This window comes from Pristiophorus japonicus, chromosome 4 (assembly GCF_044704955.1).
Source record: "Pristiophorus japonicus isolate sPriJap1 chromosome 4, sPriJap1.hap1, whole genome shotgun sequence".
NCBI classification, from domain to species: Eukaryota; Metazoa; Chordata; class Chondrichthyes; family Pristiophoridae; genus Pristiophorus; species Pristiophorus japonicus.
The window spans coordinates 50,336,486-50,352,915 of record NC_091980.1 but is presented as its reverse complement, the minus strand read 5'-3'; the positions used below and the strand labels follow the sequence as shown (position 1 = coordinate 50,352,915).

The window sequence follows — 16,430 nt, the reverse complement described above, 5'->3', positions numbered from 1 at the left end:
TTCACTATGAGATCAGCAGACAGGAGAGGGAATTTGGCTGCAGGAGGCCGCAGCCAGGGATCCACGGAAACGGTCCATGGCTGTCAGTGGGTGTGGGGAGTGTTGAGGATTCCATTGTGTTGCACGAGTGGGGAGAGAAGACGGTGCTGGGGAGACACAAGGACTCCTCGAGGGGCCTGGGGTTGGGGGAGCACTGCTGCTCCTCCTGTCCCACAAGAAGTTCAAAGAGAAGGAATTTTTTAAACTTAACTTGGCCTCTTCTGGCCAGTCGGCTGCACCCTGCCTTGGCAATATTACATCACGGCACCCATGTTGTCATTAGGTTGTGATGTCTGTATCTTAAATAGGCCTCCATCTGCTTTTAGCAGGAGCCTCGTCCAGCACCTGAATCGTAGTAGTGAATAATATAGCTGCTGGCAATGTGGTGGATTGGAGGAGGGATTTTGACTCTCAAGATTTTAACCCTTAGCCTGACCCTTTCCTGCCCATCCAGGATTGGGGCTGCGGGGTGGGTGGCAGAGAAAGAAAATTGGATCCTATATTTGTCCAACAAAGAGAGTGGCTCCCTCCAAAATTGAGGAATTTTGCTTGTTTGCATCTGTTCAAGAGTTGGAATGCTTGGATAAAATATTTGTTTAGCATGGAGTTTTAAAAATAATATCCAGAAGGCTGTACAGAAGCCCTGTTCGCACAACGTGGCACCTTAGCAATTTAATGGGATCCCCTCTCATTCTTCTGAACTCCAGTGAATAGAAGCCCAGTTGATCCAGTCTTTGATACGTCAGTCCCGCCATCCTAGGAATCAGTCTGGTGAACCTTCGCTGCACTCCCTCAATAGCAAGAATGTCCTTCCTCAAGTTAAGAGACCAAACAGATGTACAGATCAAAGGCAAGCATAGCTAGTAATGGCTCACCATTTAGTTTATAGTTCCTAACTGATCACAGAGCATGGGCTCTAGAGAAGACATTCTTCCTCGTAAGGCTGCTGCTATTATTTTTAATGTTTCCTAATGTATGGCACTTAATGCATCACAAAATTTCACCATGTTGCAAAATGACGTGCTTTCCTTCTCGACTGTTCTTTTTCCTGAATTTGAGACAATCCCCCCGCTGTGCCTTATTGAGGAAAGTTTTTTGCCTGTACTTTACTACTGAAACAGGCACTTATGACAAGATGCAGATGTACCGGGAACAGCAGCAGGCTTCCAGTTCCTTGTCCAACAGCCAAGTCCAATTCTATCCTTACCCAATGTGCCACACATCTAATAAAGATCAAAAGCAGATAACTTGGCTTCAAAGCCCAGGGACACTGGAATTAATTGTACTGGCTCCATCGCTCTCTCAACCCTGCAGTGTCAATAACTGAAAAACAATTCTTTACAGAAAGGATGCAAGAAAATAAGGTGAGTTCAAGTCCTATGAAGAAGTCTGCAATTATTCTGGCAATGATTTATCCTCATATGAACTTTTGTAGCATTTAACCAAGTCTAAAATGATAAATCCCTTTGCAGACAAGAGAACGCTGCTTAGATTGTCAGCTGGTTGGTGGGTGAACATTGAAAAAGCAATTTGAAACACATCTGAGAGTAGTGTATAAGGGAAGTAGACCCTTCTAAAGTAAGACCCCCTCCACCTAAAAAAAATATTTACAGGTGAGATGCTGGATAAACAGGTTAAAATTTCACAAAATATAAATGCGATTTGATTATACAGTGGTTATATATCCTGTCTCAATTTAAATTAAATTGCTCAACAAAACACAGGAAAAGGTAGATTATTTACATATAGGTGTAGCCATCACTCTACAAATAAAGGGTAGACTTTGCATGGGTAAAACATATCATCGCGCTGGGACAAGTCAATATTGCCTTTATGCATTAACCTTTAAAAGGAATATATTCCATAAGAAAGAAGTATTTAAAGCAGTTTCCGTATGTTTAATACAGTATATCCTATTTATCTTTATGGACGATATTACATTTTTGGATCATTCCACCCTAGCTTTTTGTTTTAAACTTCTCTATCTTAGATCACCCTTACAAGCATATCCCAAATCTTTATGCCTTTGAGAATATCTTTACTAGTCTTCAAGGGCCCAAGTTTTGGATATCCTCCCAGAACGGCGCACTCCGAGAGGCCCGCCTATTTTTATTAAGAATAAAAAAAGCGCCTAAAACTTACCTCGCGATTCTCCGAGTCCAGCAGGCCTGTTTCACAGTCAACGCAGCGCAGCACAAGCAGCTGGGGGTGGAGCTACAGCCTTGGGCCAAAAAGAGTGCTGGCAGCTGCGCGTGTGTGCAGTGGAGTCTGCGCGCGTGCGCAGTAGATCCTGGCCTTCCCAGCGCGTCCTGTCTCCAAGCGACCCTATCCCTGGCCGAAGGAACGTCGCGCTGTTCGCCGCTCCTATCCCGGGCCGAGTGGCCTGCCTGCCTCATCGTCCCTCGCCTCGTTGCCACTGCCCTTACCTCCTCAGCGGCGGGGCCCACCTGACCAGCACCTCTTCGGCGGCGGGGCCCGCCCGACCAGCAGTTCTTCGGTGGTGGGCCCCGCCTGAACTACTCACCGGTGGCGGGCCCTGCCCGAACACCACCTTGGTGGTGGGCCCCGCCTGAACTACTCACCGGTGGCGGGCCCTGCCCGAACACCGGCTCGGTGGCCCAACCAGTTCTTCGGCAGGCTGTTGGAGGGTTCCTGGTGCTGCAGTAGGCGAGTAGAAACTTAAAATTTTTTATTTATTGATTGATTTTTTTTTGATTGATTTATTGGTTGATTTATTGATTTATTTATCATTTATTAATGATGATGGCTCTTTATTGGTAAAAATGATGTGTTTAATGCTTTGTAAAATCCCCTAACTTCCCTCCCCCCACCCCCAATCTCTTGTTACCTGCACCTAATTTCTAAAGTGTCGACAAGGTTTTTCTGAGCGTACAAAAATCGACACTTACTCCGTTCGAAGTTAGTTTGAAGTAACTTTTCGCTGCCTAAACTTGCAAAACAGGTGTACGTGGCTGGTAACGCCCCCTTTTGAAAACAAAACTGTACTAAAACGAAACTATTCTAACTAACTACAACTGGAGCAAACTAAATGCTGAGAATTGCGATTTCTAAGATACTCCATACTAAACTAGTTGATCAAAAAAAATAGGAGCAATTCGAGCCAAAACTTGGGCCCCAAATTTGGACAAGACATTGGTAACATATTCTATTAATTATTTTGGCTACTCATGCTTCCATAAGACCCCTCTATAAAAAGAAACCCCTCAATCTAGCTCCGTGAAAGAAAAGGTTTTCAACTAAATGTCAAGCTATTCTTTTGTAAATAGTCTTTACAGACAGACACAGTGTATTTTGTATTTCTTATGACTGCAGGAGCTGTGCTAGTCTGAACTAATTTCTTGGAAGCTCCAAAATGACTCAAAGCCTAGAACAGTTACAGCTCCTTAAATATTCCTGAAAACAGTTCTTAGGACTTCCTGGATTTGAATACCTGTTGACCACATTTGAAAATAACTGTCCATCATACACATGACAGAACAAATCACAATGTATTTATTCAAAACTGGCTTGGTTCCTCTATTAAGCTTTACAAACAACTTAGCTTGTCTGACCTAATGAGTAATGATTTAATGTTTTTTTTAAATGCCAGATGCCTTTAAAATTAACAAAACTATTAAAACAGTTAAGTATACGCAACATATAAATTAGATCAGCCACTGAAATTTCAATTCTAGAAGCACAAGAGGTAGGCACAAAGAATGAAAGTCAGCAAGGTCAAGAGTGAAGACTTTATCCTCCAGTTTGAACAAGAGATCTACACCTGAAGTGTTAAACTATCTTTTATCTTTTCATATACTGATGAACTTGATGTATCCTTTCAACAATTTCTATAATTAATTTCATATTTCTTTTTTACATTATATATTCCTGTAAATGGATTTGGAAAATGAAACAACATTTTTGGCAAGACAAACTAAACAGGTCAGAGTAGTTTTTTGTTATTGTCTTTTTGCAATATTTAATTAGGAGACCCAATAGTAACAATCATCTGGTACTACAAGCGTCAGCCTATGGCTCAACAAACTACATGATGGCAGGGGTGTTGCACCACATTTGTAACTGACATGAGCCCAGAATGACAAGATGTAGGATCATACATGTAATTTTTTTTTCCAAAGCAAGGTCAGTCTGAACAGTGGTGTTGATGCAAGTCAGTAAGCAGAGAACAGGTCCATTTTGTCAAAGAACTATAAAAATTTGAAGAATGGGACCATGAACCTCCTAGTATCTAGTTGCTGAATAGCAATGCAATACCTTGAACAGACCTATACACTCACTTGGGTGAAAAGTGACCTATATACAGACAAAACAAAAGTTATATAAAAGACCATTAACTGTTGTTTATCTGTTTATCTGTTTCTCTTCGCCTTGCACCCAAATAATCATAATCATATAGGGCATCATAATAGATTACATTTGTAGAATTTAATATCCATAACCAGTTGCCATCCTCATTTTCATCAGACTGGACCTCCAACATTTAGAAAGTTTTAAATATTTGCAATATTTAATTAGAAGATAATCTTTTACCAAACATTGATCTAAGAATTACATCTTTTGCATGTATAAATTAAGGATTTCTTAAACATTTTCATTACATAAACATTTACTAGATATATTTTATTCCATACATAAATTAAGCAGTTACAAGTACTTTTTTCCCATTCTACGGTTAAATTAAACATTTACTGGACAATTCATTTGAAAAAAAAATTCCAGAGTTGAGATACAATATAGCATTTTCAAAATCTTGAGCAGGCACAATCATTTAGATAATCAATAATAATGTCTGCAAGAGAAAGAAACAAAATATTAGACTTATGAAAAATATCAAAATATTTCAATTAAATTAACTAGTTTGTATTTCTATAGCGCCTTTAATGTAGTAAAATATCCCAAGGTGCTTCACAACAGCGTGATCAAACAAAATTTGACACCGAACCACACAAGGAGATATTAAGGCAGATAACCAAAAGCTTGATCAAAGGAGTAGGTTTTAAGGAGCGCTTTAAGGAGGCAAGAGAGGCAGAGGGGTTTAGGGAAGGAATTCCTGTGCTTAGGGCCTTGGCAGCCGAAGGCAGGGCAGCAATGGTGGAGTGATTAAAATCAGGGTGGTCAAGAGGCCAGAATTTGAGGAGCGCAGATCTCAGAGGGTTGTAGGGTTGGAGGAGATTCCAGAGATAGGGAGGGGCGAGGCCATGGAAGGATTTGCAAATAAGGATAAGAATTATAAAAATCAAGGCGTTGCTTAATCAGGAGCCAATCAATGTAGGTCAGCAAGCACAGGGGTGATGGGTGAATGGGGTTTGGTGCAAGTTAGGACATAGGCAGTAGAGTTTTGGATGACCTCAAGTTTATGGAGGGTAGAACATGGGCAGTTGGCCAGGACTGTGTTGGAATAGTCAAGTCTAGAGGTATCAAAGGCATGGATGAGGGTTTCAGCAGATGAGCTCAAGCGGGGCGGAGTCAGGCGATGTTATGGAGATGGAAATAGGTGGTGTTAGTGATTGTGCGAATATGTGGTCGGAAGTTCATCTTGGGGTCAAATATGACACCAAAGTTATGAACAGTCTGGTTCAGCCTCAGCCAGTTGCCAGGAAGAGGGATGGAGTTGGTGGCCAAAGAACAGAGTTTGTGGCAGGGACCAAAGATAATAGCTTCAGTCCTCCCAATATTTAGTTGGAGGAAATTTCTGCTCATCCAGTACGGGATGTCGGACAAGCAATTTGACAATTTAGAAATCGAAATGATGCCCAGTTTTCTTTCTTTACGATATGAGACAGTCTCCCACTAAGTTATATGTCAAGAAATATCTTTCATAGTAAAAATAGAAACTTCTGAAATTACACAGCAGGTTTATCAGCATCCTAAAAAAGCAAAAAAAAAGCAAATGTTTCAGGTGTGGATCCTTAGTCAGAACCAACAAAATTCTGATGAACTATCTACAGCCAACACGTTAACCTAGCTTGTTCTCTTTTCAGATCCTGAAGGATTTTCTGTGTATTTCCAATCGTTTGTTTTTATTTCAAATTTCCAGAACTTGGAATTTTTGTTGATTTTTACGAATGCCTCCCACATATTGTAAGAGAAATCATTCAATACCCAGAACATTTGCATCGAGATAATTTCAGTTTAAAGAATGGTATGTATTTGGGGGTGGATCTCAAACTAACAAAAATGGGGTAAGAGAAGACAAAGCACAAGCAGTTTAGATTAATGATCCAAACTCAGACAGGATTATGCCTTGTAATTCACTTACAGATTTTAAAAATAATAGATACATAAATGTTTTCAGCATTGCAGCAGTCGAGGGGCAGGGTTTACTAAAGGGCTTCAATATAACTTTGGGGAAGCCTATTATTTACACACTGCCAGGCTTGAATCTTCCATGAATGAGTCCACAGCTTGTGTCTCTGCCTTGTTTATTATTCTTCACCAAACACAGTGAGATTAATCAATATCTCTCGATTAATAATAACCCCAACTGCTCTATCCTACTGATTACATCTTGCTTAGTGCACTCCTTGGGAGTTAACCTCTCCAATCATGATCACCCAACTTGCTACAAACCCTAGCTCTCTCTGACTGATCTACAGTAGCATCCCTCTTCATATTTGTCTTTAGAATATTTGGTCATTTGTGAACAAGGCCATTGCCATCCTCAATCTTACTATGGATGACTGCATTGACATCCTGACACTTGCTGAAACATGGTTCAGGGGTGACAACTCCTTGTCCCTTACAGATACCTCAACTTCACCCTGACTACTTTTTAACCATCTGCCCATACCAAGTCCTATTTGCCCATCACCTCTGATCTATGTTAGCTCCCTGTTTTTCCAACACCTTGAATTTATAATACTTTTTCTTATACCCCTCTATTGCCTTGCCCCACCCTAACTTCACAACCTTGGTCACCTTTACATTTACTCCACCTTCAACATCCTGTGCACCTGCATCCCTTCATTTTAGTCATCAGCTGCCTGGGTCCTTACCCCCTTAAACCTCTTCACCTCGCTCACTTTTTAAAAAGCTTCTCAAAACTCATCTTTTCCAATAATTAATATCTCCTATTCTGGCTAGCATCTGTTTTTCATAAAAAAGTGTTTCACAGAATTATTGTATGTTAAAAGGGGCTACATAAATAGAAGCTGTTGTTAAATAACAGGGCTTTCTCAAAGTGGTGAGAAAAACATTTAGGAAATCCCACCCCTGCACTGTAACAGCCAGTTTCCAGCTTTTGAACGACAAGGAGCAATTTCCTTAAAGGCTCCTTCAGAACTTTGGGAAAGTCCTGTAATTTATATTATGAAAATTAATAACAGAGCCATCCCAAAACTTGGGGTTCCCTTTTTCCCTCCCCCCCATACACACTCCTTTCCACCCCTTGCCATTTCACCTCCCCCTTACCCCTTGCTTTCCTGCCTCTCAATTTTTCCCTCTCTACCACCTTCACCCAGAGTACCCTTCCCTTCCTCTCGCCCTTTATCTCTCCCTACAAAAACCTCCCACACCAAGTGCCCATTCCTTTCACCCTGCTCTTTCCCTCTCTGTCCTACCATATCCCGTCCTATACATGCGTGTCTTCCTGGCTCCTGCCCCCACACCCCCTCCCAGCGACCTTGACCTCCATTCACCACCGAAAAATGTAGAATTCTGGCCTAGATCACTCCCTGCATGTGGTCCAAAAGACACCCACAACCTGTTGACCAATAATACTGGCTGAATTTCTTCTTCGCCCAGCGCCCTGTAGCCACGAGAAAAAGCTGCCTTCACTGCCACTCCATCCGAAAGGGCAGATGAAAGAGAAAATAAAAATCAGAAGAAGACAGTGAACAGTAGAAAAATATAGAAAAAAAGAGAAGCAGAAGAGACAGAGAAGGAAGATGAGTGAACGGGATACAAGCCAGTGGAAAAGGCAAGAGAGAGAGAGAAGCAACAAAATGACAATATCAGAGACCGGTCAGATAGCATTTCCTTTGGCTTACCATGAGTAATGCCACAGGAGATCCAATAGTATGTAATCAATTTAACGGAGACCAACATTCCAACACAACCAAGCAATAAAAGCATGACAATTACATTGATCATAACAAACTTAATACAGAGACCACATGAATCTTATTCTATTGGCAGAGCAGAAGATTCTTAACAGCTTAATCTCCTGAACAAACAAAATGTTATCTTATCTGATTCTTATTAAGAAAGCACCATTAACTGTTGAATTCCTGTCAGGTCCAAGAAAATTTGAGTTTCTCTGGGGTCAACTTTGAAAAAAGCTTAGTAGGTTACTGTCATGTATGTACATGCTGTTTGTAGCCACCAGATGGTATCATTGTTGGAGGCAACTGAGCAGCACATACATGGTGCTGCTCTAGTATAAAAGGCCAGCCATTTTGTGAGTCAGACACTTTGGGCCTAACTTAAGCAGAGCAAGGTTGTACCTTGCTTAGTTAAACAGTATTCAGTTTGAACCTTTATTGCATACATAACAGTTACACACTAACACTACAAACAGAAAAAGCCAAAGCAAAAGGGTAATAATAGTCATCATGCTGATTTATACTTTTCTTGACTGTTTTTACATAGAATATACAGCATTGAAACAGGCGATTCGGCCCAACTAGTCTGTGCTGGTGTTTATACTCCGCACAAGTCTCCTCCCATTTTACCTACCTCATCTCGGCCTTTCAGCACATCTTTGCATTCCCCTTTCTCTCATGTACCCATCTAGTTTCCTTTTGAAATCATCTAAACTATTTTTCTCAACCACTTCCTGTGGTAGTGAGTTCCACTCTCTGATTAAAGATATTTCTCATCTCCCTATTGGATTTATTAGTAATTATTCTGTATTTATGGCCCCTAGTTTTGGATTCGCCCACAAGTGGAAACATTCACTCAGACCAACCCTGTCCAACCCATTCAGAATTTTAAAGACCACCATCAGGTATCCTCTAAATCTTATCTTTTCTAAAGAAAAAAGCCTCAATCTGTTCAATTTTTACCAATAGTTGTAATCTCAGTTCTGGTACCATCCTCGTAAATCTCTTTTGCACTTTCTCCAGTGCTTCTATGTCTTTTTTATAGGATGGAGACCAGAACTGTGCGCAATATTCTAAGTGCGGCCTGACCAAGGTCCTTTACAAGTTTAACACAACTTCACTACTTTAATAAATCCCAGTGCTTTGTTAGTATTTTTAATTGCTTTGCTGATCTGTGATGCTGCTTTTTATGATTTGTTCACCTGTATCCCTAGATTCCTTTGCTGGTTCTCCCATTCAGTTTCTTATTTTCTAAGGTGTAGAGGATATTTCTGTTCTTTCCTACCAAAGTGCATCACCTCACATTTATCTATTTAAAGTTGATTTGCCACTTAACTGCCCAGTCTGCAAGTTTTCTAATGTTTTCTTGTTTATGTTGCATTCTTCCATGGTGTTAGCTATACTACCCGATAACAGATTTATTTATAAACCATCACAGATAAGTTGGTTCCAGTTTTAATAAATGTTTGTAACAAAATAAAATTCCTCTGCATACAAAAAGAGAGAGAAGTAACTAAGTCGTGTTTTGTGAAACATTGGACCATAATCTCTGATGCAACAAGCACCACTTATTTTCTTCACTTATTGAAATCCCACAAAACATCCTCCAACGCTATGATTACTGTAAAACACTATAGACGTGGAAGTCCATAACACCTCATGAAGTGATCTATACTTGTATTAAATGTGGGGTAGTTTTGATTTGGTGGCTGCTTCCTTTAAAACAAATCATAAGGTTACAGCCTGAGGGAGACATAATTAAAACTTAAAGATCATTGAGCTTGCATTTGACTGATGAGAGATGTCAATTATTCAAATCCAGGGAGACTCGGCAAACTTTTTCCAGGATATAAAAAAAGGACAAGCGTCACAGTAAATATTTTAGGTGATATAAGAAAGAAATTAAGGGTAAATGGAAAACCTATAAGGATATGGTTCAAAATGTCAGAAGCAACCATAAACTTATGATGAAAGGTCACAGACCTCAAATATTAACTCTGTTTCTCTCTCCACAGATGCTGCCTCACCTGCTAAATATTTCTAGCACTTTATGTTTACATTTCAGATTTCCAGCATCCGCAGTATTTTGCCTTTTGTATAAGTATTAGTTAGTTTGAAAGGATGATTTGTCTACTTGAGATAGGTGGAAGGTTATCTATTGTAAATATGTAACTATTATATGACTGTTACTTATGTAAAATAACTTTGCATGATACTTTACATTCATGATGAGATTTAAAGTGATGCTCTTCCATTTCCAACTACTGAAGTAAGATCTTATGGAGACACAATAAAAGTTCAGTATCTAAAAACAATTACCAGTGCGAGTTTGTGGTTTGTTTTACCATACTTTACCAAATGCATGCCTAGATATCAAAACAAGGATAGATAATCTCAAAATATGAGAGTTTGGAACCACACACAAGGGTAATAGGAGAGATTGAGCCTATACTCCTTGGAGTTTGAAAGAATGACTAAAAAAGCAATAAAGAAAGGGAAGATAGATTATGAAGGTAAGCTTGCGCAAAATATAAAAACAGATAGTAAAAGCTTTTACAGATATATAAAACGGAAAAGAGTGACTAAAGTAAATGTTGGTCCCTTAGAAGATGAAAAGGGGGATTTAATAATGGGAAATGTGGAAATGGCTGAGACCTTAAACAATTATTTTGCTTCTGTCTTCACAGTGGAAGACACAAAAACCATGCCAAAAAATGCTGGTCATAGGAATGTGAGAAGGGAGGACCTTGAGATAATCACTATCACTAGGGGGGTAGTGCTGGACAGGCTAATGGGACTCAAGGTAGACAAGTCCCCTGGCCCTGATGAAATGCATCCCAGGGTATTAAAAGAGATGGCGGAAATTATAGCAGATGCATTCGTTATAACCTACCAAAATTCTCTGGACTCTGGGGAGGTACCAGCGGATTGAAAAGCAGCTAATGTAACGCCACTGTTTTAAAAAGGGGGCAGACAAAAGGCAGGTAACTATAGGCCGGTTGGTTTAACATCTGTTGTGGGGAAAATGCTTGAAGCTATCATTAAGGAAGAAATAGCGGGACATCAAGATAGGAATAGTGCAATCAAGCGGGCGCAACATGGATTCATGAAGGGGAAATCATGTTTAACTAATTTACTGGAATTCTTTGAGGATATAACGAGCATGGTGGATAGAGGTGTACCGATGGATGTGGTGTATTTAGATTTCCAAAAGGCATTCGATAAGGTGCCACACAAAAGGTTACTGCAGAAGATAAAGGTACGCGGAGTCAGAGGAAATGTATTAGCATGGATCGAGAATTGGCTAGCTAATAGAAATCAGAGAGTCGGGATAAATGGGTCCTTTTCGGGTTGGAAATCAGTGGTTAGTGGTGTGCCACAGGGATCGGTGCTGGGACCACAACTATTTACAATATACATAGATGACCTGGAAGAGGGGACAGAGTGTAGTGTAACAACATTTGCAGATGACACAAAGATTAGTGGGAAAGCAGGTTGTGTAGAGGACACAGAGAGGCTGCAAAGAGATTTATATAGGTTAAGCGAATGGGCTAAGGTTTGGCAGATGGAATACAGTGTCGGAAAATGTGAGGTCATCCATCTTGGGGGGGAAAAAAAAAAACAGTAAAAGGGAATATTATTTGAATGGGGAGAAATTACAACATGTTGTGGCACAGAGGGACCTGGGGGTCCTTGTGCATGAATCCCAAAAGGTTAGTTTGCAGGTGCAGCAGGTAATCAGGAAGGCAAATGGAATGTTGGCCTTCATTACGAAAGGGATGGAGTACAAAAGCAGGGAGGTGTTGTTGCAACTGTATAAGGTATTGGTAAGGCCGCACCTGGAGTACTGCGTGCAGTTTTGGTCACCTTACTTAAGGAAGGATATACTAGCTTTGGAAGGGGTACAGAGACGATTCACTAGGCTGATTTGAGAAATGAGGGGGTTAACTTATGATGATAGATTGAGTAGACTGGGTCTTTACTCCTTGGAGTTCAGAAGGATGAGGGGTGATCTTATAGAAACATTTAAAATCATGAAAGGGATAGACAAGATAGAGGCAAAGAGGTTGTTTCCATTGGTGGGGGAGACTAGAACTAGGGAGCACAGCCTCAAAATTCGGAGGAGCCAATTTAAAACCGAGTTGAGAAAGAATTTCTTCTCCCAGGGGGTTGTGAATCTGTGGAATTCTCTGCCCAAGAAAGCAGTTGAGGCTGGCTCATTGAATGTTTTCAAGTCAAAGATAGATAGATTTTTCAGCAATAAGGGAATTAAGGGTTACGGGGAGAGGGCGGGTAAGTGGAGCTGAGTCCACGACCAGATCAGCCATGATCTTATTGAATGGCGGAGCAGGCTCGAGGGGCTAGATGGCCTACTCCTGTTCCTAATTCTTATGTTCTTATGTTCTTATCTCATTGAAACATACAAGATTCTGAGGGGGATTGACAGGATAGATGCTGAGAGCTTGTTTTCCTTGGCTGGAGAGTTTAGAATTAAGGGGCATTGTCTCAGGATAAGGGTTCAGCCATTTAAGACTGAGATGAGGAAGAATTTCTTCACTTAGAGGGTTGTGAATCTTTGGAATTATCTATCTCACAGGGCTGTGGAGGCTGAGTCGTTGAGTATATTCAAGGCTGAAATAGATAGATTTTTGGACTCGAGGGGAATCAAGGGATATGGGAATCGGATGGGAAAGTGGGGTTGAGGTCGAAGATCAGCCATCACTTCATCTGAGGCTCCAACCTACCCTCGCCCTAAACTCACATCTTTCTCTAGTTTCTCTTTGATCTCCCCTCTTGATCTCTCCAAGCTCATCTTGTCCATGAGACCCATTTCCTGCTTCCTTGACCCGATTCCCACCAAACTGCAAACCACCCAACTTCCTTTTTTGGCTCCCATGTTAGCCGACATTGTTAACGGTTCTCTCTCCTCAGGTACTGTCCCCCTTTCCCTCAAATCTGTCGTCATCATCCCTCTCCTCAAAAAAAACAATCCCCGATTCCTCCTTCTTTGCAAACTATCAGCCCCTCTCCAACCTCCCTTTCCTACCCAAAATACTTGAACGTGTTGTTACCTCCAAAATCCATGACCATCTTTCCATGAATTCAATGTTTGAATCCCTCCAATCTGATTTTCGCCCCTGCCACAGTACCAAAACGGCTCTCATCAAAGTCACAAATGGCATCCTTTGTGAGTGTGACAAAGGTAAACTATCCCTCCTCGTCCTTCTGGACCTGTCTGCAGCCTTTGACATAGTTAACCACTCCATCCTCCTCCAATGCCTCTCACCCATCATCCAGCTAGGTGGGAATGCACTCGCCTGGTTCCATTCGTATCTATCTAATCGTAGCCAGAAAATCACCTGCAAAGGCTTCTCTTCCCACTCCCGCATCATTATCTTGGTGTCCCCCAAGGATCTGTCCTTGGCCCCCTCTTATTTCTCATTTATATGTTGCCCCTTGGCGATATCATCCAAAAACATGGAGTCAGTTTCCACATGTATGCGGACGAAATCCAGCTCTACCTCTCCACCACTTCTCTCGATCCCTGCTTGGTATCTAAATTGTCAGATTGCTTGTCTGACATCCAGTACTGGATGAGCAGAAATTTTCTCCAATTAAATATTGGGAAGACCAAAGCAATTATTTTTGGTCCCTGCCATAAACTGTGTTCCCTAACCACTGACACCATCCCTCTCCCTAGCATTAATCTGAGGGTGAATCATGGGTGAATCAAATTGGCCAAGGTAGCCTTGAGGAAGAGTTCATAGAGTGTATCCGGGATAGTTTCCTTGAACAGTACGTTGCGGAACCAACCAGGGAGCAGGCTATCTTAGATCTGGTACTATGTAATTAGACAGGATTAATAAATTATCTCCTAGTAAAGGATCCTCTAGGAAAGAGTGATCATAGTATGGTTGAATTTCAAATTCAGTTGGAGGGTGAGAAAGTTGGATCTCAAACCAGTGTCCTGAGCTTAAACAAAGGAAACTACAAAGGTATGACAGAGTTGGCTAAAGTGGACTGGGAAAATAGATTAAAGTGCAAGACGGTTGATAAGCAATGGCAGACATTTAAGGAGATATTTAATAACTCTCAACAAAAATATATTCCAGTGAGAAGGAAAGACTAAGAGAAGGGAGAACTATCCGTGGCTAACTAATGAAATAAAGGATGGTATCAAATTGAAAACAATGGCATACAAAGTGGCCGATTAGTGGGAGGCCAGAGAGCTGGGAAACTTTTAAAAAACAGCAAAGGATCACTAAAAAAATAATAAAGAGAGGGAAGATAGATTATGAGAGTAAACTAGCAAAAAATATAAAAACAGATAGTACGAGTTTCTACAGGTATATAAAAAGAAAGAGAGTGGCTAAAGTAAATGTTGGTCCCTTAGAGGATGAGACTGGGGAATTAATAATAGGGAACAGGGAAATGGCAGAGAATTTGAACAAATATTTTGTATCGATCTTCATGGTTGAAGATACTAGAATCATCCCAATAATAGATAATCAAAGGGCTATAGGGAAGGAGGAATGTAAAACAATCACGAACACTAAAGAAAAAGTACTCGGTAAAATAATGGGACTAAAGGTGGACAAGTCCTCTGGACCTGATGGCTTGCATCCTATGGTCTTAAAAGAAGTGGCTGCAGAGATAGTGGATGCATTGGTTGTAATCTACCAAAATTTCCTGGATTCTGGGGAGGTCCCAGCAGATTGGAAAACCGCAAATGTAATGCCCCTATTTAAAAAAGGAGACAGACAGAAAGCAGGAAACTATAGACCAGTTAGCCTAATATCTGTCATTGGGAAAATGCTCAAATCCATTATTAAGGAAGCAGTAGCAGGACATTTGGAAAAGCATAATATAGAGTCAAGCAGAGTCAGCATGGTTTTCTGAAAGGGAAATCACGTTTGACAAATTTGCTGGAGTTCTTTGAGGATGTAACGAGCAGGATGGATAAGGGGGAACCAGTGGATGTGGTGTATTTGGATTTCCAGAAGGCATTCGATAAGGTGCCACATAAAAGGTTACTGCACAAGGTAAGAGCTCACAGGGTTGGGGGTAATATATTAACACGGATAGCGGATTGGCTAATTAACAAAACAGAGATTCGGGATAAATGGGTAATTTTCCGGTTGGCAAATGGGGTGCCACACGAAACAGTGCTGGGGCCTCAACTATTTACAATTTAAATTAATGACTTGGATGAAGAGACCGAGTACAATGAAGCCAAGTTTGCTGATGAAGCACAGATGGATGGGAAAGCAAGTTGTGAGCAGAACACAAAAATCTTCAAAGGGATATAGACAGGCTAAGTGAGTGGGAAAATCTTTGGCAGATAGAATATAATGTGGTAATCCACTTTGGCAGGAAAAATAAAGCAGCAAATAAGCAAGTAATCAGGAAGGCAAATGGAATATTGGGCTTTATTGCAAATGGAATGGAGTATGAAAGCAGATAAGTCCTGCTATAACTGTACAGGGTATTGGTGAGGACACACCTAGGGTACTGCATACAGTTTTGGTCTCCTTATTTAAGGAGAGATATACTTGCATTGGAGGCAGTTCAGAGAAGGTTCACTAAGTTGATTCTGGAGATGAAGGGGTTGACTTATGAGGAAACGTTGAGTAGGTTGGGGCCTATACTCATTGGAGTTTAGAAGAATGAGGTGTGATCTTATTGAAACATATAAGATACTGAGGGGGCTCGACAAGGTAGATGCAGAGAGGATGTTTCCCCTCATGGGGGAATCTAGAACTAGGGGTCATAATATCAGAATAAGGGGTCACCCATTTAAAATTGAGATGAGGAGGAATTTCTAATCTGAGGGTTGTAAATCTGTAAAATTCTCTGCCCCAGAGAGCTGTGGAGGCTGGGTCATTGAATATATAGACAGGTTTTTGAGCGATAAGGACGTGAAGGGTTATGGGTAGCAGGCAGGGAAGTGGAGCTGAGCCCAAGATCAGATCAGCCATGATCTTATTGAATGGTGGAGCAGGCCCGAGGGGCCAAATGGCCTCCTGCTCCTATTTTTTTATGTTCTTATGAACAAGCATGTTCGCAACTTAGGTGTCATTTAACCCTGAAATAAGTTTCCAGCCACATATCCACAGCATAATTAAAACCGCCTTTTTCCACCTCTAACATTGCCCACCTCCGCATCAGCTCTTCTGCTGAAACCCTCATTCATGCCTTTGTTACTTGTGGACTTGACTAATCCAACTCACTCCTGGCTGGCCTCCCACATTCTACACTATGTAAATTTGAGGTCATCCAAAACTCAGCAGCCCGTGTCCTAACTCGCACCGTCCCAATCACCCATCA

The 16,430-nt window shown here is 41.0% G+C and overlaps 1 protein-coding gene across 3 annotated transcripts in view; it reads right to left on the bottom strand.

Moving 5' to 3' along the window:
- Positions 1-4,036: 4,036 nt before the first annotated feature.
- Positions 4,037-16,430, bottom strand: part of LOC139262899 (meiosis-specific kinetochore protein-like) — a 130,794-nt gene continuing 118,400 nt past the window's right edge. For all 3 annotated transcript variants that reach the window (XM_070878164.1, XM_070878166.1, XM_070878167.1), the window contains one exon: positions 4,037-4,849. In XM_070878164.1, the coding sequence (XP_070734265.1) occupies positions 4,803-4,849 (47 nt within the window). In that variant the 3' untranslated portion in view covers positions 4,037-4,802. The remainder of the gene's footprint in view (positions 4,850-16,430) is intronic.